The 26606-nt window shown below is 42.2% G+C and overlaps 2 protein-coding genes across 3 annotated transcripts in view; one reads left to right on the forward strand and one right to left on the reverse strand.

Annotated features, from left to right (window-relative positions):
* Positions 1-51: 51 nt before the first annotated feature.
* fip1l1b (FIP1 like 1b (S. cerevisiae)) lies at positions 52-6026 on the reverse strand. 2 transcript variants are annotated; one of them, XM_019862630.1, is made up of 16 exons: positions 5738-6026; positions 5370-5424; positions 4706-4772; positions 4505-4623; positions 4330-4394; positions 4116-4226; positions 3738-3868; positions 3476-3594; positions 3205-3258; positions 2327-2426; positions 2069-2225; positions 1890-1971; positions 1607-1659; positions 1324-1525; positions 887-1033; positions 52-686 (listed from the first exon to the last, which is right to left on the reverse strand). In XM_019862630.1, exons 1-16 carry the CDS (start codon positions 5817-5819, stop codon positions 545-547), a joined length of 1686 nt encoding a protein of 561 aa, XP_019718189.1. In that variant the 5' UTR covers positions 5820-6026; the 3' UTR covers positions 52-544. The 2 variants fall into 2 exon arrangements, with proteins under 2 accessions (XP_019718189.1, XP_019718188.1); XM_019862629.1 differs by having other exon boundaries at positions 52-689.
* Positions 6027-15257: 9231 nt separating this feature from the next.
* The window catches only part of kitb (KIT proto-oncogene, receptor tyrosine kinase b), a 16746-nt gene continuing 5397 nt past the window's right edge, over positions 15258-26606 (forward strand). Inside the window, exons 1-13 of the mRNA XM_019862126.1 lie at positions 15258-15462; positions 18268-18543; positions 19460-19744; positions 20754-20893; positions 21408-21576; positions 22470-22659; positions 22746-22861; positions 22933-23047; positions 23692-23879; positions 24226-24332; positions 25924-26050; positions 26138-26242; positions 26330-26440. Coding sequence (XP_019717685.1) covers positions 15393-15462; positions 18268-18543; positions 19460-19744; positions 20754-20893; positions 21408-21576; positions 22470-22659; positions 22746-22861; positions 22933-23047; positions 23692-23879; positions 24226-24332; positions 25924-26050; positions 26138-26242; positions 26330-26440 — 1999 coding nt within the window. The 5' untranslated portion in view covers positions 15258-15392. The remainder of the gene's footprint in view (positions 15463-18267; positions 18544-19459; positions 19745-20753; positions 20894-21407; positions 21577-22469; positions 22660-22745; positions 22862-22932; positions 23048-23691; positions 23880-24225; positions 24333-25923; positions 26051-26137; positions 26243-26329; positions 26441-26606) is intronic.

A 26606-nucleotide genomic window follows, 5' to 3' on the forward strand; every position in this document is an offset into this window, starting at 1 on the left:
TCAACAGACTGAAAAGTTTTTCCCCGCCCCCACTTTTTTTTTTTAATTTTTATAAAATCAGATTCATGTACATTCCTATCTCCAAGAGTGAAACACACCCACTACTAAATGCAAACACGGCAATTTAAACCAAAGAGACAATTTATCAAAAAACGTGTTGTTTTTTTTTAATTGAAGGTGACAAACTCTGGAACTAATGACTGTCTTCAAACACAACATGAATTCTCATGACGAACAAAAGAAGAAAAAGAAAACAAGGAGCATGTTGGGAGGACAAGAGGAGGGAGGGGGAGCTGAGGCAATGAGGTCATCCAGTGGTGGAGAAATGCAAAACGGCTGCCCCTCCACAACCTCCTCTGCTGCCACCACTTTTCCTAATGAGTGACGGCAAAGAGCAGATTGAGCAGCGACTGAAGATTGATGAAGACAAGTGACATCCGTCACCGGGGCATCCATTTTTCTCTCTCGTCTTCAGTGGGTTGGACAGACAACAGAAGGAGGGAGAGGGAAAAATGAAGAAAAAAGGAAAAACAGGAGGTGGCGCTCACTCCATGGCCTCCTGGTTCTCTTGGTCGGCGCCCATGTCCTCGCTGGCCTCTTTGCCCTCCTTGCTCCTCTTGCTCTTCTTGTGTTTGTGCCTCCGGTGGCTGTCGGCCTCTTCACTGTCATGCCTTCTCCTGCTGCTGCTGCTAATGGAGAGAGAAGCCCGAGTAAGTGCAAAGTTAGTAGCACAGTTGAAGGGAACAAGAGGTGAGTAGGAGAGAAAAGAGATGAGGAGGGGGGGAAGGGGGAGAATCAATAGACAGAAATGGAGTAAGGGACAGGGGGCCAAACGTTGGTGCTGTGACGCCAAGGCTGAAAGATGAGACATTGAGGGTTGTCATACCTGCGAGAAGATTTGTGGCGTCCCTCGTCTTTCTCCCGATGCCGCCTCTCCCGGTGTCGGTCCTCCTTCTCGCGGCTCGCCCGCTCACGATGGCGGTCTGTGTACCCGCGTTCCTGGTACTCGCGGTAACGGTACCGCTCCTCGTCGCTGCGGCAAGCGAGAGGCGTTTACTCAGGGTGGCAAATATCACACAGGGGCCTCAATATTTGCTATGAAGTGCAGTCATTTGACTGAGCAAAAACTGTCGCGGCAAGGTTAAGATGCACAAGTGTTTAAGAGACAGCTGAAAGCTCGAGAAAAATGTTGTGGCGTATAGTTCGACCTTTATGGCATGTCATTGCTCTACAAAATGTTTTTAATGTTGTGTAAATGAGTTCACGCTGATGAAAGTTTGGTTCTGCTTGAAACCAGTCAGAAGAATCGTATTTTCATCTCACCTTGTGTAGCCAATCACTGAGGGGCTATGATCACGTTCTCGCTCCCGCTCCCTCTCCCGCTCATGCGTCCTCTCTCGTGGCCGCTCTCTCTCCTTCTCTCGCTTGTCATCCCGGCGGGAATAGTAGTCCCACGGTTTGGAGTTGTCCATCAACGGGGGCCAAGAAGTGGGCACCCCTCCAGAAATGGGGGGAGGGTAGGCACCTGGAGACAATGTTGCAGTGGAAGGGTTTACAGGTTATGAGACAATGAATGCTGCAGAAAAAGAGATTTCAAGGTGTCTACCTTGAGGGAAGGCATATGGCGGGATAGAGCGTCCGTCGTAACCTCCAGCATGGCTGCAGAGAAAACGTGTGTCAATTCTTGTCATCTATTCTCAAAAATAACAATGACACAGTGGTAAAATGTGCTCAACCAATGATCAACAAGCAGATGTGTACGCCAACCAGATAGCATTAGCTCAGGCACTGCAAATACGACTTGCTGATGACTGTGCTTGCCAATGGAAAATTGTTATAGGACCTGAGTGAATTTTATAGCAAGACAATCTCATTCTGTCACATATTACCTGTCCATAGTCGGAATGATTGAAGGTGGGGGGCCACTAGGTGGAGGCGGAAACCCAGGAGGGGGAACAGTGATGGGCAACCCTGAGAGGGACAAGAACAGAAAGAAGAAGAAGCCTTCACATGCCATGCAAGAGGCGTCTCTGCATGGAGCGGCAGTGAAATAAGGCTTGGAACTCACGGGGGGGCGGGATGAGCGGCGGTGCCGAGCTGACGTTGGGTGGCGGCGGGAGGAAAGGAGGCGGGGGGATGTTTGGAGGCAGCGGTCCGGGGGGAAAGAAGGTGGGCATCTTCGTGGCGGCGGTATCGGCGTCTGATGTGGCGTGTTCAGAGATCACCTGTACGACCAAAAATTGTAACCCAACAAAGGAAAAAAAGCTCACGTTTGAAGTGCATGCAGGATAAATTGACGTTTCTGTGGCAGATGTGTCTTTAGAACCTGGATGTTATTGCCATCAAGATTGTGCCTGCGCCGACCTTCGACCCTACTGATGGTGGCCGTCCCTCCGCCAATCACATCTATGGTACCGCTCGTCTTCCTGAGACAAGAACAAAAATGGACAGTCACTCACCAAGCTCAGTGTGATTCGGCTAAATATGCTGTATTTCATTTTTCCAAGGTGCTTTTCGGGTCTTTTATCTTAACATAACAATGTCAAAATATCAGCGTGCAAACATCACGATACTTTGGCCATTTTCAAAACCTCCGTCCATTTGCCATTGCACTTGTCCTCCTTAGGGTTGCAAATGAGCTGCAGTCTTTCCCGGCTGGCTTTGGGCGAGAGGTGGGCTACACCCTGCATGCTTTGCGAGCCAATTTCAGTTTCAAGGCACGTACAGAGGAAAAAAAAAAAACAAAACACTCACTCTCACATATACACCGAAGCACAATTGTGTCTTCACTTAACCTTTTTATGCATGTTTGGAATGAGGGAAGAAGCCAGAGTACCGAGCGAAAAGCCACACAACCACTGGGAGAACAATGCAAATTCCACACAGGGAGGCCAAAGCTGAGATTTGAACTCAGAACCTCTTGACTTTGAGGCAGATGTCCTCAGTTTCAAAAAACTTGAGCCAAATTGTGGACAAAGCGTTCATTCCTCTCTCACAAAAAAAACAAAACAAAAACAAAGGGCACATTAACACCGAACTCATCTACGTCTTACTGCTTCCAAATTAAGTCTGAGGTTTATCAACTACCAAATGACACATTTTTTTTGTTTTTATTTGTTTTTTGGTGGTTTTACAAAAACACACGAGCCTCCCCCTTTCTTTTTTTCATAATTTCCCGATTGGGACAAGGCCGTGCCCACTTACGTATAATAGGACATATCCGGGACAGGCGGGCCAGTCCACTGAGGGGGGGAGATCCTACCAGGGGTAAAGGAAATGAGAGTAACAGACGCCAACACACAGATTTTTTTAGACGCAATTTTTTTAGATTGTGAAAAACATGGCTTTCCGGTTTAATACTTTGATGTTCGCCAATCATGTCTCCCTTTCCCGAATGGAAAGCAAAGCAGCGCTTCTACCTTTCGGTTGTCATGGACACTGACATGTATGGAGGCGTAAAGGCATTTCAAGTTACCTGGGGACCTGACTGGTGACAGACTTGTACAGGCTGACTGGAGAGGTGAAGTCTGATTTGGACGTGTGAAGAGCAAGACTGGAGATCTCCTTCTCGTTGCCTGTCCTGCCTTGTTGGACCTTGGAAGGAAATTTGAAGCAAACAAAAGATGATAAATTTGATTGCATTCTAATGATTCCCTCCTCAAAAAGACGAATAAAAGGACCGTGACATAGAAAGAACCTCAAACGTGAAATAAAATAAATAATATGCACTAACTTACAGTGATTTTACTCGTCGCCGAGCCGACGGTTGAGACTTCCAGGCCCATACGCAATCGTTTTTGCTTCTCACAGTAAGCCTTCCACGTGTCTTCGTTAAAGCCATAGTTGAAGTAGTCAGACAAATCCGCCCCTGCAAAACCACGAGAGAACATCATCCTTTAATCGGTCGCAAAGACTTGAGAGAATTTTCACAACTACTTCAAATCTACAAATGTCATGTCAAAGAATCAGCTTCAGATGAAAAGTCAGACTTCAGCACGATAATTACTAAGACTGAAAAATGCATGTATTGGTGAAATATTTGTTGATCAAATGTAGTGTGGAAGCCCAACAATTCCATCCTGACTACATTGATGGACAAACCCATGCAAACATACCCGGTTTCCTCCAGGGCTTTTCCTCAAACGACTCCATATCCACTTCAAGCACCGGGACACCGTTAATGTTACCAGGAGCCTCAAGATCGACTCCTTTCACTTTTGTGGTAACTAAAAAAAAAAAAAAAAAAAGGTCAGAGGGCTCAAGTATGGCTCTCTGAACACTCTTTAGGTTGTTACAACTACACAACAAAGACGCGCCAAGAGGGGGTACCTTGTCCATAAGATCTGGAGCCAGGTGTTTTAATGTTGAGATTGACAGGAGGCGCCCCATATGATCTGGAGGAGAAAAACAACAAATAACATGCATCAAAGAGGCAGGGTAGTACTTGTACAATGTATTTGAATGACAATCATTTGTTCATGTAAACAGAATTTCAAAAGCATACGTGTATTGTGGAGCCCCGGTTTTAATGTCTCCAATGGTGACACGGACGTCGTCATCATCATCATCACTGTCGCTGTCACTCTCCGCATCATCACCTGCGGCGTCCTCAGTGGCCTGTGACTGAGAGCGTTTTTATTAGAAGAATAGAACAACATGGGAGTTATTGCAATCATTGTAGCCTATCTACGTGCAAGTGGGCTACCTCGGACGCCACGCCGTTTCCTGTGGCATGTTCGGCAGCTTCCTCAGATGGGGCCTCAGCAGGAGCACTGTAGATCAAATGAAAGTTTCTAATTTGCGTTGAAGAATAAACGGACCTTTAAAGGGGGGAAACTCTCCCAGTGGATACCTTGCATACAGCCAACACTAATGCAGGGGGTTTACGGCATTCCTGCGATATGCCAGGTTTTTCAGTTGAAAAGGAGTAACATTTTTAATGAGCGAAATGTCAGTAAAGTGACATCAAAATAACAATAGCTTATAATTATTTCTGTGATTACTTTTAATTTCAACTTTACTTTTTCCCAGACTTTCCAAGACACAGAGAAAGCTATTTTGATCCAAAGTGGCTCGACAAAATCACCAGTCTCAGACGTACTAAGGCAGATATTCATTGTAATAATCATTTCTAATATGCTTATATTTATATTTTCTATTTATTGATATACTTATTGTCTTCTACTTTCTCCCTTTCATAATTTTGCTGCTGTAAATTGGGAATTTCCCGTAAGTAGCACAGATGAAAAATTGTACCTCCCTCGAGCACGTGGCCCATTTCTGTGCTAATATTTACCAACCAGTGGGAGTTTGTCTTCTCGTGGACATAAAAAGGCGATTTTTGGAAGTGCACGTCAGGTGTCCGTTACCTGTCAGCAGCAGTCTGTTTGGCTTCTTCTTCCTCTTCTTTGCTCTCGGTTTCATCTGAAAACATGAGAACGCCGCAATTAAGTCAACCTCGAAACAACTTACGTCCATTAAGGCAAAAATACACAAATTGTGATTTAATTAGACTGTGGTAAAATTTTATATTGAAATTGCCAATTGTCACGCGGCTAAACCAGCCATAGAAGCGCGGTATGGTTAGCCGAGCTAAGCTAAGTGCCGGTCACACTGTTTTGCCATTACCATGGTAGTGATCATTTGACTGTTTGGTGTTACTCGGGCAGTTTTCACTCAAACGAACGCCCCTGCCTGAAACGAGGGTTTATGTTAGAGGGCAAAACAGCCCTTTTACCTCCATACAGCCATTCTTCCTCCTCGTCACCAGCGCTAGCATCCGTAGCGGCCGTTTTGTCCGCTTCTTCGGCGGCAGACATGTTCGCAAACCTTTAAAGCAGCTTTAGTGGCACAAGACTTGTCAATTCTTCTACGTGGAGGTGCACCGTGCACGCATACGATTTCTCTTTTTAGGCGGGACGCAAGTGTGTGTGGGGAAAAAAATAACAATTTCATAGATTAATCTCCAACATTAGAGAGCCAAGGGGAAACCGGAAGCGATTGAAAGCACTCTCTCCGCAATGGACAACGACTTGGTGATTTAGTGTAGGTCAGAAAAGACAGTGCCCCTAGCGGCCAACACGCGTTATGCTCTAATGTACTTAGAACGGTCTGTTGAGAGTGAAAGCACAGTCACAATTGCTCAATAGACCACAGTAATATAAAATATAATCGTTTTTAAATAATATATGCCGGTGAATCTCAGTCAACAGAACTGCTCAGTGTGAGCATTGTTATTTTTTTCCGTTTTGTTGGACTAAGCCTTCTTCGTCAGGGTACTGCCCGAAGACAGTACTCAACTTTATACTTCAGTAGAAATACAGATGCTTGTGTGAAATAGTAGAAGTAGTGATTAGACTCCTGTACTTAAAAACAAATTTACAAAAAGTACAGAATCTGAAATGTACAAAAAAAATGTACTGCCAATTACATACAGGTAAATTCGAGCCTATTTAGGCTTATTTTGGATGAGAGGCGAAGTACACCGTAAACTGCCACACGAGGACAAGTTAGTCTTCAATTAAACTAACAAGCACGTTTTGGAATGTGGGAGCAAACCAGAGAAAACCTATTCAAGCACAGGGAGAATATGCAAACTCCACACAAGAAGGCCAAAGCTGTGATTCAAAACCTGAACCAGAATACTGTAAGGCAGACATGCTGTCTGTAACTGTCATTCACTGTATTTTTACCTCCACATATTAAATATGTAATTATTGTAATGTATATTAATATTATTTTCTTTTGTCATGTGATGTGGTCTCCCCATTCACGTTATTCATTTTAGCCCCCGTAGACTTTTTCTGAGGTATCCTAAAGGACATGAGTTACTCACTGAAGAGTTAGGCAAGTATCCCATGACGTAAAATTCATTTTAACATTTTTCTTTGTGTTTTAATATTCTATTTTCATCTGTCTTTTCTGAGTTTATGGAGCAACCTTTAGTCTTGTCAACAATAAAGTGGTTTCACATGTTTGCTCTTGTGGTTGTGTTGTGCACCAGAAGTCATCCCCGTAATGCAACGCGCATTGTAAATGCATTTATGGCTTGTGACCAGTTAAGAGGGGCCACTTTAGCATGTCACTAATTGACGGTGGAAATCTGTGGATTCTCGCACACTCTTGTTTTTTCCCCCCAGCTACTTTAGCTATTAGCATCTCTTTACTGTGGTGATTACTCTGCCATTGTCACATGTTTTCATGCGGTGCTGAAAAAGAGATGATAAACATAAAGGCAACATTGGCTATAATGTGCCACATCTGAATTAACTTAGAAGTGCAACTCTGTGTGCATGTACAGTATGTGTATGTTCAGTCAGCACACTCACACTGAATGGAGGGAGGGGCAAGGAAGGTCGCCCAGCTAAACTGATCAGCGCTCAAATTGCATTTATTTCATTCTCTTTGTCTCTCCACTCTCATCCATCAATCTTTTCAGCTTTTTCTCATTCCCCCTTCCCTTTTTATTCTCGTTCCTATTTTTGCACTCTCCCCCCTTCATCTCCTTCTCGCATCAGATGTCAATAAAGCGCACAGTATATAGCATTTAAGAAACAGCAACAAATGACGCGAATGCTAGGTTTATGATTGATGTGCAGTCATTTAGAAGGGAGGAATACACAGAAAACAAGATTATCACACTCCCCAATCTAATGATTCTCAATGAAACATTATACTGAAGTGGGAACAGCAAATGTGAGAATATGATATACACGGTCACTGGACACCACATTAGGTACACCTACACAGAACTCTATCAACAGTCCTGCTTTTTATAACAGCACTCAAAAATGAAAATGAACGCTTCTTAAATTTCTTTATGTCACAAAATTGCATATAACATTAAATGGATGCATGTCTTAAACTAAATATTGGTTAACAAAAACATTAACCCAAGTCAACCAATCAACAACAAATCTCTTGTGGGAAAACAAACTTTGGGATGGATATGAAATTTAACAATGACGAAATGAGACGATAGCTAAATACTGAAAGGAAAAGTGCCGTGTCTTCGCATAGATTGTTATGAGAAGCTGGGTGGGGCTCAAATAAATATAATTGTTGCGACAAGTTAGTCTTCAATTAAACTAACAAGCACGTTTTGGAATGTGGGAGCAAACCAGAGAAAACCTATTCAAGCACAGGGAGAATATGCAAACTCCACACAAGAAGGCCAAAGCTGTGATTCAAAACCTGAACCAGAATACTGTAAGGCAGACATGCTGTCTGTAACTGTCATTCACTGTATTTTTACCTCCACATATTAAATATGTAATTATTGTAATGTATATTAATATTATTTTCTTTTGTCATGTGATGTGGTCTCCCCATTCACGTTATTCATTTTAGCCCCCGTAGACTTTTTCTGAGGTATCCTAAAGGACATGAGTTACTTACTGAAGAGTTAGGCAAGTATCCCATGACGTAAAATTCATTTTAACATTTTTCTTTGTCTTGAATATTCTCAACAGATGGACTCGGCGTATTGTTACGCTTGCAGATATTTTAGCCCGCCTAATACTGTTTTTTTCTCATCACTGTAATGTTATGACTCCAATGCTTTCAAAGTTTGATGAAATAAAAAGTCAAATAATATTTCGAATTTGTCTTTTTAGCCCTGGGTTGAATATGCCCCTCCATCCAAACCCCCGGCCCCAGCCCGGCCCCCTCAGTGAAACTGATCTAGAACCGCCACTGCTATTAGCACCTCTTTACTGTGGTGATTACTCTGCCATTGTCACATGTTTTCATGCGGTGCTGAAAAAGAGATGATAAACATAAAGGCAACATTGGCTATAATGTGCCACATCTGAATTAACTTAGGAGTGCAACTCTGTGTGCATGTACAGTATGTGTATGTTCAGTCAGCACACTCACACTGAATGGAGGGAGGGGCAAGGAAGGTCGCCCAGCTAAACTGATCAGTGCTCAAATTGCATTTATTTCATTCTCTTTGTCTCTCCACTCTCATCCATCAATCTTTTCAGCTTTTTCTCATTCCCCCTTCCCTTTTTATTCTCGTTCCTATTTTTGCACTCTCCCCCCTTCATCTCCTTCTCGCATCAGATGTCAATAAAGCGCACAGTATATAGCATTTAAGAAACAGCAACAAATGACGCGAATGCTAGGTTTATGATTGATGTGCAGTCATTTAGAAGGGAGGAATACACAGAAAACAAGATTATCACACTCCCCAATCTAATGATTCTCAATGAAACATTATACTGAAGTGGAAACAGCAAATGTGAGAATATGATATACACGGTCACTGGACACCACATTAGGTACACCTACACAGAACTCTATCAACAGTCCTGCTTTTTATAACAGCACTCAAAAATGAAAATGAACGCTTCTTAAATTTCTTTATGTCACAAAATTGCATATAACATTAAATGGATGCATGTCTTAAACTAAATATTGGTTAACAAAAACATTAACCCAAGTCAACCAATCAACAACAAATCTCTTGTGGGAAAACAAACTTTGGGATGGATATGAAATTTAACAATGACGAAATGAGACGATAGCTAAATACTGAAAGGAAAAGTGCCGTGTCTTCGCATAGATTGTTATGAGAAGCTGGGTGGGGCTCAAATAAATATAATTGTTGCTATGGATACTTAGAATGACATTTCACTGGATTTGAAATGCATGTGAAAAGGAAGTGGCGAGGCTTATATAGCAATATGCAATCCCTCTTCCAACTGACTCTGCATTGCAAACTAGCCAACCACATTACAGATAGGAACAAGGAGCCATTGCACTAATTAAAAAAACAAAGTCTTATGGTAAAAAATGTACAGTAATAATTTAAGAGCCATTGCACAAAGTCTTATGGTAAAAAATGTACAGTAATAATTGATTAGTTTGTCTCAGCGAGTTTGATTTGACAATACTGGATTTATTAGAGTGAGGCATACTGAGAACTGGGTCTCATATACTTTTAGATATATGAAAGGTTAAAAATATATCAGCATTTATCTGGCCGATTTTAAGTATGAGACACTTGGTGGACGAACTGAATGGTGACGGGATCCCACAAACGTAGACAAATAAAATCCGTAACAAAAATATTTAAGGAAAAACAAAACACAGACAAAGTACAAACAGAAATTGCTGGTGACAAAAAGCCAGGAAAATGAAACATGAACAGAAAGTGTTTGCAAAAAAGGCAAGGTAACAGCAAAATCCGAAAACACACAACACGATATTAGCCAGAGCGCAAACACGGATAACCAAAATCAGCAAAACTCTCTATAACAAAAATACTTACAAAAGCGGAATCTAAACGGACAAAAGCGACTATGAACCTGAGCAAAAAGGTCGAGAAAATAACACTTAAGGCAATACAGCGAGTAAGGTCAATTACCCGATAAGAGACGAGGCCGCTTGACAGTCCTTAAATACATGGCAGGCTTGATTGGTAAACGTGGAACAGGTGGGCCTGCTGGAGGGACACGCCCTTCACTCCAGCTGGGGCTGAAAACAAAACAAACAAACCTGACAGTGTAATGTACAGTGACAATCAAACCTACCTATAGGCACAGAAAGACAAAAAAAATGTTTCCTGGGCCCAAGAATTAAGCCAAACCAACCCCTGGTTTGACAGACACCAACAACTGTCATGATTAATTTTTCAATAAAACATCACTTTCTTACCATCTTCCTCTCGCGTTTCCTCCCGGTACTCCTTCCCCATCTTTGCATTGCTTTCTCCAGAGTCGCTGTACATCAGGAGCCCTCCTCTCAGTCCCTGCCTGACCGCTCTCACTCGCTTTACGCTGTTTTTAGGGCGGTTTACAGACAAATCGATGCTAATCATGTTTATTTTGACCGAGAACGATCACGGGGCTATCAGTATAATTATACACGCTGATAATAGCTTACTCATATACGTGCGGGCCTGCCTGGCACGTTGTCAATTCACATCATATCCCTGGATTACACAGATGGTTATCTCAACACTGTGGTTTTAACATGGCAGCTTCTCTTTTTGTCTTACACTGTTGTCCATCTGTTGAGCTGATTAGTGCCATCTTGTTTCCTGCTCAAAATGTGTTTAGACAAATGAACATGTTCCTAATGTACAATTAAGATATTCAATATGAAACGCAGTGGAATTTCTAATCCATTAGAGCACTTTTACTGGACTGCAGAACCTCAAATATACAGTAGCTGCCTCTCTAATAATGTAATGTCATCATTGGACAGACAGGCAGACAGATGGATGTGTCATTTCTGTCATCTGCATTTTTCGACAAAATTACACAAATGAATCAACATCCTCCAAGACTGGTGAATGTATATTTTTTTTTTGCCAGGAGTGTAGAAACAATCTGTCTGCAATTTATCATGCCATCATAAAAATCACGTGTGGTGTCATGGAAGGCAGCAGAAGTTATAAGCAACTTTCATGGCAAAATGTTTTTCGTCAAAATTGAAATTCCTTGTTTAGATGACCTCCGGCGACTAAAGAGATTCTTTTCTACCGGCCAGTGCAAAACGACAGTATAATCTACTTTTTTTGACCCTGTGCTCCTCTTTGTACAGTCTATTAAGTGGGTCATAACAGGGGCATAAAACACCACAATTCAACCATAAAGTGACTCTTAACAACCACAGGGTCCGGAACGATAAATAAAGACAGCAACATCCCACTGTATCCAAGCAGAAGAAGATGGAGAGATCACGTCGAGATGGGAGAGCATTGGATTGCATTGTAATAAAAGCTTGGCTAGTCAGTGAAACATAATGCCATGAGGTATGATTTTTTTATTTATTTATTTTTTAATGTGTGTGTTTTTCTGGCAGACTCCATGTGGCCGCCCGAGGGTGTGAACTCCATTTGTAGGTGATTGAGTTTGCGTGTGTGTGTGTGTGTGTGTGTGTGTGTGTGTGTGTGTGTGTGTGTGTGTGTGTGTGTGTGTGTGTGTGTGTGTGTCATATTGGCAGAAGAAACGGGAGACAGAGGAGAGAGGAAGGTGAAAGGGAGTAAGAGACAGGGCCGGGCATCTGGAGAGGAATGTTTGCCATGACGTAATCTAATCGAAGTGGTGATTTTTCTAGTATAAAACCTCTGCTGTCCTCCACGAAGCTGCCGTCCTCATCTGTCTAAAAGCACTGAGTGACTCACACACACACACACGCACGCACACACGCCACGCACGCACGCACGCACAGACACACACTCACACACACACACACACACACACACACACACACACACACACGCGCGCACGCACACACACACATGCCCGCTAAGTCAGAGTGACTCAGCCCAGATCTGGTATAGACGTTTACCTCACTTATAAATAATGAAATAGGCGAAGGCAAATAAACCGCTTGAGTGACATGTGAACTCAGTGGAAATGGACGCCGCATGTGGACGGTCGTCATGAAGAACAATATGCAGTGTCATCCACCCAGAGACACAAGACATATGCTCAGCTCAGATGTGTTGTATTTTGACACCTTTCCTTTTGTTTGGATGCATATCACTAAGCAGATGCTTTCCAGCTGGACAATGACAAAGGGTTTAGTGGCAAACCATTATGTAAAATAGGGTATTTAAAAAAAGAGTCAATTCATCATCATTTTTATTAGGAGGTCTCTGCTGGCATTGTGGGATTTGTGAGCCTGAAGTCCTGGATGGATGGATTTTTAATTAATAATGAAAAGGCTCAGTGGCAGAATTATAACATGTTTTGGCCGTGTTATAGTGTACAGGTGTCAAAGTCAAGGCCCGGGGGCCAGATCTGGCCCACCAGGTCATTTGATGTGGCCCACGAAAGCAAATCATCTTTGTCAGCTTCCATGATCCTTGCTTAAATCTGTACCGAAATCTCAATTTGTCATATGTAATAAATAACGGTGACATTTTGAAATAATTTTGTGACCTGGTTTCCACTTACTATAATAATTCAACAAAGAAACAAATAGTTGACTAGTAATAGAAAACTAGTAATCTGTCTTTTCTTTTTTTTTTGTGCAAGTAATAATACGATGTGATGATTAAACATGTATTTGGTTTCACTGTCGTAACGGCCCTCCGAGGGAAGATGTAACTCCAAAGTGGTCCATGACAAAACTGAGTTTGACACCCTTGTTATAGCGTATAAAGCCTGTGCAACCACACGTCTAGAAATGCAATGAGGGCTGCTGTCGTTCTGTAAATGTGCCACACTGTTACATCACAGTGGGGTGGGACTCCAAAATGGCTCACAGACACATTTTCAGAAATAGGCAGATAAAATATTTTAGGCGGCCAGACACTCCAGACAACTTACTATTTGTGTTGAACAGCAAAATATCGACCTAATCTCAATCAAAAGTACGTCTTTCGAAACTTTTCCTGAGCACTTCAGTGTACGCCAAGCACCGCAAACAACTCTGGAGAGTTGGATTAGCCTGGACGCTAACGCTAACACAAGATGACAAGTGACTCAGATGGGTTATTCAGTGTCACCGTGGCAATGACTGACACAGATTGACGGATGTATACAGTACATGTGAAATGGGAACTGCATCTTCAGTAGTCATAGATTCTGCTAAAGTGTCCACTTTGACCTTGTTCACCCCCCCCCAACCCCCTGCCAGCCGCTCACCTTGTGTTAGATTATATGACCATAATCCCATCGCTACCCTGCCCACACCAAACTGTCAATTTGGCAGAAGTACTGGGGGGGGGGGAAGTCATCACAGCAATGGAGCAGATACATAAAGAAAATTTAATCGATCCACTTCATTAAACTGGATTGAGTCGTTTCACAGGAAATAAAATAACGTGACCATAAACATGAAATGTGTCATCATAGTGACCAAAAAGCCACAAAATAAAAATAAATGGTATGTATATTTTTGTGCTTTTTAGACTCCTGTCATGAGCTCAAAAGGGCACAAACAGCCATGGGGTGTGATGCATTGAGGATTTTATCATGTGCTTAAGAAAGAGAAAAAAAAACAGCAGCCCCACTATCCACTCACATGTTTCTCTGGAGCAACCTCAGGATAGAGTGCCTATTCTATGCCATAGCCGGGAGGCTCGGCATACCGATAAAAGCTCATTTTGCCCAAGAGACTGATGTTAGCTTGGTGATTAACACACGCAACAAGAGGCTCCACATGCCATTGGCCTCTTACGTGCATTCATTATTTTTTTCTCAGGTCTTGCAGTAAAGACACATGACAATACGCAGGAGGAAAAAAGTGGGGCAGCTTCCTGCGTAAGTCAAAAATTTTGCACAATTCCTTTCTTTGAATCCAAAAAGAGTTGATGAGCTGAAGGCAAGAAGGCTTATACAGTCGTGCACTGTCCAATGAAACGGCAAATGAAGATCAAATATTCGTGTTGGTTATGTTTCAAATGAAAAACAAAAGCAAAATTCAGGGATCCAAAGAAAAAAAAAATACATAAATGTTTGACTGACCACAACTGCTATTAAATCAGCAGAGGAATTCAATGGCGGTGCCATTAAAAACAAAAACTTCCTTTGCTGTACCCCCAAATTCTGTGGAATAAAACGTAATTGGAACGGACATGGTCAGAGCTGCTTTTTTTTTTTTTAATTGCTGCTGTTTTTGTTACTGTTAATACTTCTCAAAACCATTTAAAGTGAGTATCCTTATCTTCTTCAGCGCTGTTCGTCCAAAAGCTCCTGTACTGGATCTCATTATGTTATGCAAGTGTGCTGCAGTAAAAGTATAGAGACAACCTTTACCCTAAGGAAACAAATACAAACGGTCACATGGAAAACAAATTTCTAATGCGAGCTGACATTTCCAAAGCCTTGTCATTTCTTAGTGTCAACTAAATTAATAACCTAAAGAGTCCAAAACAAAATAAGGTAATCAAATGCTTGCTTCTAGGCCGTTTCTAAATATTTTGGCACCCACATTTAATCCCCATAAGCTTTTTATTAAGTGAACGCCAAAACTGAACATTGTTCTCTTTGTACTTTGTAAAGACAAAAAGTGCCTCCATCGGCAACAGAGTGAGCTCTCAGCTCTCATCACAGCAGGCAGCACTCAAGTGTGAGAAGAGGCAGTCACATTTGAAGTCATCAAAACAAATTAGCACAACACAAAACAGTTGGGCCAGTTCTTGCTTATTCCTTCTATAATAATGTGTACGGGCTGGAAATTGTCAACAAAATTTCCAGTAATGCGCCTCTCATCACTTTTGGCGCGCCTCCAGCCAATGGGACAGGGAGGAGGAGGCGCGCCAAGTGAGGGAGGAGAGTCAGCGAGGAGGAGAGGCTTTAATAGCCGCTGTATCCATCCCAGAGAGCTCTTCCATTAGAGTAGATCTGTTCTGGCCACGTTGGATCCAGTTTGGAGCTTTATTGGGATCGTGCAGGATGTCGTGAAACACATGGAGTAGAAAAGCCAAGATGGAAAACTTCAGCATGACATGCCTGTGGATTGTTTTTGCATCACATTTGATTTTCCTACCACTGACAGGTAGGAAACGCACCTGCTGCTAAAAAGCCTTATTTACCATTCACTTATTTGGTGATTACTTGGACTTGACCTATAAGATCAAGAACAACATTTTTTGATAAATGGCCAAATGATAAATACATTTGGATTCAAATATAAACCTGATGGATGCCCGCTTTCTTCCATATCCCAGAAAGGTGTCCTTGAGACTAAGCCATTGTTTCTTGTGAAATTGAGGGAAAGTGAAAAAAATAGCTCTGACGTTTATCTGGATACTCACCAAAATAACCACCCATATTAAAAGCTTCTTCTTGGTCCCATGCCCCACCCTTCCAGAAAGTTTCCTGGAAACAAAGTCATTTTTGCACACTTCTTGCAAGCTAACAAGAAACACAAGTAAATAAAAATCGCCTAATCGTAAAGCTCTTGGGAAGTCAGTGTGCTCATTTTGTGCATTTAATGTCCCACGCATTAGTTTCAGGCTTTTATGGGCCACATAAAATGACCTGCAGCGTGGCCCTTGAGTTGAACCATATAGTATACGGAAAATAGAGTAATAGTAGAGCAATATTATGGATTTGCAAAACAAAATATCATCACAACACGTACTCTTGTATTTGTGGACCTTTTTTTTTATGCTTTTGATTCAGAGTACAGGAACATTGTAAATGTGACATAGTCAGTCTTTGGTTTGCCTCCTCCACAAACACTGTTCCTGGGAATCTGTTGGAGTTTAACGGTGCAGTTTAACTCAACCCGTGAGCTCAGGTTTACAGATCGTATCAGTCCTAATTTGCATAACCACCACGGAGGAGGAGAAGAAGGAATGGGGGGTGGGCGGATTGCGTCTTCTCCCGCCAGGCAACAGGTGTGTATGTGTTGTCAGTTACAAAACCAATCAATTATTCATCCAAACCGAAATGATACTTTAGTTACACGGAGCACAGCAAACAAATATCTCAACACACAAAACGTCTCTGAACGCAAACAAAGCCACGGTGGAATCTTGGCGTAGCTTTTGACTACTCTTTTGTAAAAGGCAAAATATTTGCTTTTCACCTGAAAAAAAAGTGGATGTTGACATTTCTGAGAGGTGCCGGTTTGGGTCCTCTGGAGCTTGGGTTGGTTCGGCCTGAAGGCACAACAGTCACATCCTGTTCTTGAAAAGGTGCCCAAAATGCAAGCGACGGACAGAAAGAAAACTTCTTTCTGGCGGTAAACTTAGCTGGAAATGTTAGATGCATATATTTATCTGAGAGGCCCGAGGTCATGATTACTCAGCTAAAGACAGCTCATAGTTATTGATTTTTCTACTGAGCACTGTTGGTTAGATGGCATTGGCTATGTGCCAATCAAAACATACTATTTAATCACCACATTAAGACCTGTAGTTATACTCTGCTTTGTTCTCTTGGGCTCTTTGTTCATTTAAGCAACACGTCAGAATTAACTTTGGCCACTTAACAAGAAAGCTAGAGTACTCTCTCCCACTTTCTGATATGCTATCTTTTACTTCTCATTATCTTTATCCAGTTCCAATATAAGACATCACGCAGACAACATCACAGAATTGCACAGTTTGTTTTTCCTGATCATGTCACATGGCTCCTTGTTGCTGGGCAAATTAAAAGCTCCACATACTATGTTCCTTCCTGGGCAACTCGGAGCAGACAAATAGCACAGAAAGGACAGGGACAGGTGGAATGAGCACAAAATCAGATTTTATATGTATATATATAAAAATAAAAACCCAAACAATTGGGGGGGTTGATTTTTTTTTTCACAAACAGCTCATTTTTTCTTCACTTTCCCTTATGCACCTCACTGCTCAATGCATTTTTTTCTTTTTTGCTTTTCTGTATTAAGTTCGTCATCAGTTTATTGCATTTGTCCTAAAGATAAGGCATTTTGAGCGCAAATCACCAGGAACAACAATGCATCAATTTTCTGGAACACTTACAATATCTGGTTTCGAGTCCTTGCAAGGACTGAAGCATATCTTAGCTGTTTTAGAGGCAAAGGCAGACTACCACCTGGAGTGAAAGCTAGTCAGTCACAGGAGGAATGTGAACGCCGCATTGAATGGGAGTTGATCCCTCATGGGGACAATTAACTAAACCAATGACAAACTAAATCCACATAGCCTCATTATCTTATATTGATAAAAATATGAAGAAATTGCTCTTAAGAGTGGCACGAGATCTTCAGATATGATGCAGGAAATGTTCTCTAACGAGGAGCTGAACAACAAAATGATATACTTCCAAGGATCTCCACTTCTATATCTTTCTGCGACTTTTCCAGTCTCTCTTTGTATCTCTCCTCTCTGTATCTTCTGATGACATTCAGTGACACTCTAAGCTTAGTGGCCACTTGGCTATGAGAACTTCCCATCTGAAGCCTCGCATTGGCAAAGCATCATTGCTCAATTGTTGTAAAGTGTTGTCTTGGTCTCGTGATGTGAAAATCTGAACAGGTTGATTGAAGAAGATTATTTCAACACTCCTCCTAATAGAACTTGAAAATGTATTTTTAGTTTTTCTGTTCAACTCCTTGTGGAGAACAGAAGGTTCTGAAGTATTGAAATGTTCAAAGCTTGCCACGGAACAGTTTGGAATGGTATCACATTCACACCGTTATTCTGGATGAATCGAATAAAAATTCCCGGAGACTAAATTTTGTCGAATTACTTCACAGAAGAGCGGCAGCTGTAATCAATCCGAACCCCATACTTTCTTCCTTTTTTACATCTTACACGGGTAATGGCCATTTGTCCCAAAGCTTGTGTCCATCATTTTGAGACTCCTTCTTTGTCTTTTGTTCCAGGGTGGTGCAAGCCCATCATCTCCCCCAGTGGGCCTCATGTAGTCGTTCCCAAGCGGGGGAGGCTGGAGCTCTATTGCCATGACAATGCCACAACGTCTGGCGCCACATCCAGGTTGAGGTGGCAGAGGGAGAACGCTCGCAGACTGGAGGGGGAAGCGGAGGAGGGCGGTGCGGCTGTTGTCAAGGTGCCCGCAGTGCTGGCCTACCACATGGGTCGCTACGTGTGCATCAATAACAGCACACTAGAGAGCACGTCCATCTACGTATATGTGAAAGGTGGGTGGCGGCGGGGAGGGAGGGGTGCGCGAGCGGACCAGTTCCTTGAGATAACTTCTGTCGTGAATTGTTGTTCCAAGAATTCTGAAATTGGATTAGATCATCTAAAGCAATCTTAGTTTGAATCTATATCAAATTTTCAGTTTGTCTTCTTCAAACCTATTCAGTAGAAACTGAATAACTCTAAAAACAAACAAAAAAAAACAGCATTATCCTGATCCCGACAGGGTAGGATTTCAATGTGGATTTCAAGGGGGAAAATGTAGCAAAACTTGATCAATAAATCAATTTTGTGTACGTACTTTTATTTATTTTTTGTACATCATTTGTTAGATTGTTACAGTGCTGCTGTGGTAGATGAAGTAGACATCGGCTAACAATTAAGCCTCCTAGCATAGTAAAGTAAAAATCCCATAAAAATACAAATTATCTTGTTCCCCATGAAACAAGCCCCCAGACAGATTTTGAGAACAAAAAAAAATCTATTTGTCAAATTTCATTCATCACTGCCCACGAATTTCAAAGAAACAACATCATTTGACATTGAGCCTTTTCTTCAATTTAAGACTTCTTTAAAGTATTCACAATGTGGCTCAGATGACTGTTCATAAAAGAAATCATAAACAGAAGTCGATGTTTGTTATTTTTGTGTTTTGTCTAAACAAACAAACAAACAAACACTTAAAGTGACCTCCTGTTGGTTCTTCGACCTGTTGATTTTGGAATTGCTGGTAGCCCACAGTGTGAAATATTGAAAATGGTGTATCTGGATCAGGGTGGTCTAATCCAATGTTGTTTTGAAAAAAAATGGCATAAAAGTAAGACGGATTACCTGCTTCTGGATAGAAAAAAAAATGGAGAGCCAAATTACAATTTTTGAACAAAAACACGGACGTGAACTCTCCACGTTTTACAGACCCTGTCAGTGCCTTCCAGCGTACCATGGTTAACGTCATCCTGGTACGCGCTGGTGAGAACTGCACCATTCCCTGCCTGGTGACTAACCCGGACGTGACATTGCTAGCCTTGCAAACGTGTGACGGGGGACCTTTGCCCTCCGCCATGAGTTACTGGACCCACCACGAGCAAGGCGTCATCATCGCCAATGCGAGCAAGGAGTTTGAAGGCTGCTACGTGTGCGTGGGACAGCTCGGAGCAGATAAAGTGACATCGAGCCAATACACGGTGGACGTGCTGCTCGGTAAACAATGCCCAAGTTTCTAATGTCATCCAACGGTTTTCCCATTCTGTCCTGATAACTTGTCAACATTGGCTGTACTAGATTTGTTCATTGTCCATTGGTGTGAATGTGCGTGAGAATGGTTGTATGTGTCACGTGATTGGCTGGTGACCAGTCCAGGGTGTATCTCACCCAAATTCAACTGGGACATGCTCCAACTCCCTTGGGACCTTAATGAGGTCAAGCCCGAAAGAAGGTCTCCCATATCTCACTTTTTTTAAATTGTCATATAAGTGTAAAAAAAAAAAAAAAATTAAGTTAGCCACAGTAAAATACCTTTCTTAGCATTATTTTATTTTTTTTTGCTGCACTGATAACAAACATAGATACTATCTACTACAACGACGCTTAACCTTGATCAGAAATAAAAGTGCAGAGCTCGACTATTATTGACAAACTGTAAAATTACTCACTGGATACCAAACTAACATCTAAAACGTTCACATTTTCCCCAGTACTAAATGTCGCTGTCAAATGAAGGGCTGACCTTGATGTTTGCATTTATCCCTGCGCAGCATCACAATGTCCAAATCAAAGACAAGGCTGGGCAGAGTTATTGGACTCCTTTCTGAGTGATGCAGAGAGGGAGTGAAATGTGGTTGTGGTGAAGGACACGGGGATTAGCAGAACGTTATGCGGAACAAAGCTTTGTAACAGTGCATGAAGGTGGCATTTGGGCGAAATACGAGTTATGGCAACCTTTGTCAAACACAACCGCCAGTGACGTCGGTGACATTTATGGAAAGCAGTAAATCACGCAGTTCATGTGTGCCTACGGCTAAGGATATGCAAATATAAATGTGTGTACGTGCGTGTGTGTTCATTTGTTTCCAATGAACAAACAGGAATGACACCCTTGAGGCTCTCTTAGTTGATTGCTAAATTCAGATGGGTTATGTTTATTAATCCAATAATTACACATACCTAAAAAAAGGTCCTAGGAAACCCAATAACGTTTTTCTTTCTGCAGTTCCGGAGGTGCTTCCCGTCATCACATTGTCCCAAAGGGACAAGGTTATCTTGCGAAAGGGAGAGAAGTTTGAGCTTACTTGTAGCTCCTCCAATGTCAACCCGGACTTTAATGTCAAGTGGGACTATCCATCAACGGCGGTGAGTTTTATATCATCTTATCATTTTATATCTTGGAAATATTGGACAACCCCCAAAAACGTCCTACCACATAGCATCTATTTCCTCTGTCCCTTGGTTCCATATTCGTGTCCTGAAAGCCAAAGAAGGCTTTCTGAGTTTCTTCAAAATGACTCGAGGCATCATTCAAATCATTCAATGTCAAGAGAGTGATTCAATTTTGATGATAAAAGGTCACATCCATCACATTCTCATATAATGTAACAAGTCAGGAACGCCCAAAGGGAATCTCATTAGGTCAGGCACCAAGTCTTCAACAAATTTAATGGATTACCCAAAGGTCAATTTCGATCAAAGTTCTGTAGAGGGGCGGGCGGGGTGTCAATATTTGGTAAAACAATTTGAGCGAGATGAATCCTTAGCAAGAGATGAATTTGTGTGTAGTTTCTAGTACTTCTCGTTTCCAGTAGTATGACGGTAAATGTGAGTGGAAGACGAAGCAACACTTAACTTTGTCGTGGTTTACTGCCTGCAGCATCCAAATGAAGCCCACACCTCACACATCCTACCCGGCTCACGAGGTTATCGACGGGCCTCCCGGCTCTCGATAGGCTCTGTGAAGCGAACAGACTCGGGGACGTATCGCTGCTCGGCCCACAACGAGAGAGGTGGAAGCTCCACAGCACTCCACCTGGATGTCCGCGGTAAGCATTCACGTACTTATAAAGTACAGTGTGTCTACCAAGATGGCGTGACATCATTGGATCTAGTTATGGATCAGCCAATAAAACCGTGATGGATACGATACATCATACTATACTGTACAGAATGGAACCTTGAAACCGTACTGAAGCAACTTGCCCTCTTCAGCAACCCTATAGAAAGGTTAATGTCACCGTGCTCAAGGAGCTGTTAAAACAGCTATCCATATGATCTCATCCATTTGATCTTTCCTGAATTGTGCACCAGCCAACACTTTTTCTCCACGGATTCCAAACTGTATTTGTAGACTGTAGATTTCTTACCGGCAAAGTTAAACAAAACCTAATGGCTTAAAAGTTCTCCTTCATTTGCAAGCTATTCAAATCATCGCCCCGAAGCAACTTCCCCAGCCTACACTTCAAAGATTCTTAAAGTGTACCCATAACATCTTCTGGGTCTGTGGACATGTTAGGACCTGACTTGTTGACAAGACCATGGTAAGGTGGTGCCTTGACAGAACAAACACTAAAAAAAAAAAAAAAAAAAAACGTCTCCCAAATACAGCGAGAGCAGGTTTTCTTATACGCCACTAACTGGACTCAAACGTCTGAAGTCAAGAGTCACATTGAAAATGGAATCAAATAATTGAACTGCTTTCTTATTTAGTTCATCAAAATAAATTAATAACCTAGATTAGCCATCACCACGTACTATGCAAATATGCTCCCTATGGATGCTGCAAACAGAGCAGGAATTAAATCTGAGTCATTTGATTGGACTCTTTGCAACCGCAATGTACCTACTTGCCCCCTCTCTCAGCATTCACACAGCAAACCAAGTATGCAAGTCTTGTTGCTAAATGAACAACTCTGTGTTTGTACTGTGTGTTGTGCAGAAAGGGGTTTCATTACCATGTTAAGCCGCCCAAGTCCCATCCAGGCCGGCGTCCGCGAGGGGGAGAGCCTGAATCTCAGAGTTGATTTAGAGGCCTATCCATCACCCGACCTTCTGTCTTGGTCTTACAACGACAAACAACTGCTCAACACCACAGAACACGTTATCACTATCCACCAACACAAATACAGGTAACATTTGTAACACGTCGGTCGATTTCGGGGTAAAGAGCACTGACCCGCACGCCATAATACATTTCATGTGACTTTGCATTTAGGTTCATTAGCGAGCTAAAATTGGTAAGGGTCCTTGGCTCGGAGGGTGGCGTCTATAAATTCTCAGCCAGTCATCAAGACGCATCCGTCGACCATCTATTTCACGTATATGTCAATAGTAAGTCAATTTTTCTACATTAACACTGTTCCTAAGGGTTTAAGCATCTGATTATGATCTCTATTCACAAGGTAAGCCTGTCATCATCGCCCAGGAAGGGCCAGTCGATGGTCAGGTGCGGTGTGTTGCCGCCGGTCACCCAGTTCCAAAAATCAGCTGGTACATCTGTGACATTCCTCACACAAGGTATTACATCACTTGCCCCGCTATTAACTAACCGCACCGATATTTTCTATTCATTCAGTATAAGAATGTCGTATTCTGCCGAAACACAACAATCTTAGCCTACTTCTTTATAGTCTTCTGAATCGATGTTTTACCTCCTGAAAATGTAACAAAAATGAAACTTGGTGAGAGCCAACCAACTGCTTCTTAAAATTAAGCAGATCATACCAAAAGCTCATGACGTAGTTGTTATGTCGGACGCAACGCTAACAAATTAAGGCTAACAAAGGCTAGCTAAGATTTGTAAGGCTAACAATATTAGTCAAGTACCAAGAAAGTTTAGTTCTATAAAACTAACTTCTTGGTTCAGTTTTCTGAAGTAGTTTAAGTCCATGAATTAAAAAAAAAAAAAAAAAAGATCATTTAAAATATGCAATTAATTTAGGTTTGGAAGAGTAAGTTAGGTTGAGAAGTTTACTGATCCCATAGCAAATTCTGGAAATAAAATTAAAATTGGGAATTTCCCCATTTTGAGATGAATAAAGGTATTCTTATTCTTATGAAAAATGTTACAAGTCTCACCTACAACCTGTCAAATGCACAAACGATCATGATTTGCCATATAGCCGTAAGTGGAGCAATATACAGGTATGACCTCTTCTCAGGTGCTCACACCTACCCAATGCCACCCAATGGGATACTGCGGATGTTGCCATGGTGACAGAGTCCACCTTTAGTAGGAGTGAGGTGGAGAGCCGACTGAACATCAGCAAGGAGTATGGCAACTATCATACGCTGGAGTGTGTGGCATCTACAGAGCGGGAGGAAGCTTATACGCTCTTCTCCATCAGCGGTATCATTAATATCTATAACCCCCCCCCCACCACCACCGCCCCCTCCACACACACACACACACACACACACACACACACACACACACACACACACACACACACACACACAGACACACACAAAACCCACTTGCAGATGGCTGTGTGGATGTTTTTCCTCCCAAACCCCTCCACAAGGATCTACACAAACAAACCCTTTGACCCTCATGTGTGTGTGTGTGTGTGTGTGTGTGTGTGTGTGTGTGTGTGTGTGTGTGTGTGTGTGTGTGTGTGTGCGCGCACGGGAGGCCATGTGTTGTGTGAAAAGATGTGTGTCTAACTCCTGATTATGGCTTTGTTCCTGAACAGAGCGACTCATCCCGCATAAACTGTTCACTCCACTTCTAACTGGCATGGTGGCCACTGGCGCTTTCCTCTGCCTCATCCTGGTGGTGCTGCTCTATAAGTACATGCAGGTAAGAGAGGAAATACACCCCAAAATGCAACGTCATGATTTCATTTAGCAGAGGAGGCCAATTAAAAACATTTTGACGGTCCATCGTTCGTCATTCGTCAGCGGTTTGGGCACCCGTCCGTTATTGTCAGTCTGTCAATATTTCATGCCAAACCAAAGTGTAATCGGCAGTCGTTCTGTCATGCTAATTTAACCGGACTTCCATCATCGCGTCCATCAGTAAAAAAAAGCTTTATGGACACATACACTCAAATACATCTCAGTCCGTCATTCGTCAGCGGCCTGGGCACCTGTCCGTCATACACATGAAATGGAATGCCCTTACATATCATATTGAATGGTTTTGATGAGTCATGTTTCGTCACAAAATATAAATTGCATTATAAATGACTTGCAAAAGGAACTGCGCTCATCCCCTGATGAGTCATGCCTCATTTCCCATCATTTTACATGGGGGGAAAATATGAATGTGTTTTAATGAAAATGAAACGACTCAGTCAGCCATTAGAGAGATTCAATCGACATACGTCTGACGCAACGTGACATCTTGCTCTTATTCCAGTGCAGTGACTCAGGCTCCAAGATAATTGGCTTAGATCAGCATTTAAAGTGCATAGAGAGCAAGTTGGTGCATACGGCGTAGCAATAATGGGAGACCGAACAAACATACAATTACTGGATACATCATTAGGTACACCTGCACAATATAAAGAAATCGAACACATGATTTGTATATAAAAAATAATGATCATCAGATTTTTCGAGAACTGCAACGGCATAGTAAAGCGCAGACCTCAAGCTTGACTATAGAATTTGGATCAGCACCATAGTTTTCATTTTTCGGATCTCTTTTGTATATATCGATCCACATCTCTTCCTCTCCCCACTAAAACAGAAACCTAAATTCCAAATCCAGTATTTATTACAAACGAAAAAATACCGTCTTAAAGGACAACGGAAAACGCTGGTCAAAACGAGAACCAGGAAATAATGTTAAGTGAGAAAAGAAAGCGCTTGCAAAAAACGGCAAGGAAAAGATAAGACAATTTACGCGGAGCACTATGTGTTAAAGATAATCCCACTGGGATGACGAAGTAGCAGCGAAACAGCAATAGGGTACGAAATACGAAATACAAATGCGTGTATGGGCAATAGCAATGGCACGGCAAGCAATACTCCGGCAATGAGTTGACAGCCGGAGCGCCTACATAAAGCAGGTGTAATCACAAACAAATGCGCAACAGGTGTGCAGGTGGCAGAGTGAGTGCCTGCCACCTGCTGTCGAATACGGGACGTGACATTTAAAGTGCATACAGAGCAAGTTGGCGCATACGGAGTAGCAATAATGGGAGACCGAACAAACATACAATTACTGGATACATCATTAGGTACACCTGCACAATATAAAGAAATCGAACACATGATTTGTATATAAAAAATAATGATCATCAGATTTTTCGAGAACTGCAACGGCATAGTAAAGCGCAGACCTCAAGCTTGACTATAGAATTTGGATCAGCACCATAGTTTTCATTTTTCGGATCTCTTTTGGATATATCGATCCACATCTCTTCCTCTCCCCACTAAAACAGAAACCTAAATTCCAAATCCAGTGGAAAGTCATCGAGAGTATCCACGGCAACAACTACATTTACTTTGACCCCACCCAGCTTCCCTACGACTCCAAATGGGAGTTTCCTCGGCAGAAGCTACGCTTTGGTATGAAAGTTAACATATGCGTTGATGCTTTCTCAAATTTGTGTAAGAGCTTGAATGTGTTCAAAGTTCATCTGCGTGAACACACAGGTAAAACTCTGGGTTCTGGAGCTTTTGGAAAGGTGGTGAGGGCCACGGCGTATGGCCTGAACTCAGCTGACACAGTCACGACTGTCGCCGTCAAGATGCTCAAACGTAAGTGTCTTTTTTTTTTTTTTCCTACCTTGGCCTGTGAAACGCAACATGAGCCCTCAAACGTCTCCCATGACGATGTCATCGCAGACAACGCTCACGCCACGGAGAAGGAGGCGCTGATGTCGGAGCTGAAGGTTCTCAGTTACCTCGGCAACCACATGAACATCGTCAACCTGCTGGGAGCCTGCACGGTCGGAGGTGAGAGGAACCTCAAAACAAAGAGAGAGGAGTGTCGAATCATGCTTTCATTGTCTCGCTGGACTCTTTAATCGTCTTTCCGATGCTTTTGCTTGACTTAATTATTGATTTCTTCGTGGTTGTCTGAGGCAGCGTAAAAAAAAAAAAAAAAAAAAAAAAAAAAGCA

The sequence above is a fragment of the Hippocampus comes genome, unplaced genomic scaffold (genome assembly GCF_001891065.2).
Source record: "Hippocampus comes isolate QL1 unplaced genomic scaffold, H_comes_QL1_v1.1 scaffold7, whole genome shotgun sequence".
Classification (NCBI taxonomy): domain Eukaryota; kingdom Metazoa; phylum Chordata; class Actinopteri; order Syngnathiformes; family Syngnathidae; genus Hippocampus; species Hippocampus comes.

Coding starts and splice junctions, on each gene's coding strand:
- fip1l1b (XM_019862629.1), bottom strand. CDS start 5,819: ATGTCTGCCGCCGAAGAAGCGGACAAAACGGCCGCTACGGATGCTAGC. Junction 4,624..4,705: donor GAAACGGCGTGGCGTCCGAG/GTAGCCCACTTG, acceptor AAACGCTCTCAG/TCACAGGCCACTGAGGACGC. Junction 4,227..4,329: donor CTCCAGATCTTATGGACAAG/GTACCCCCTCTT, acceptor TTTTTTTTTTAG/TTACCACAAAAGTGAAAGGA.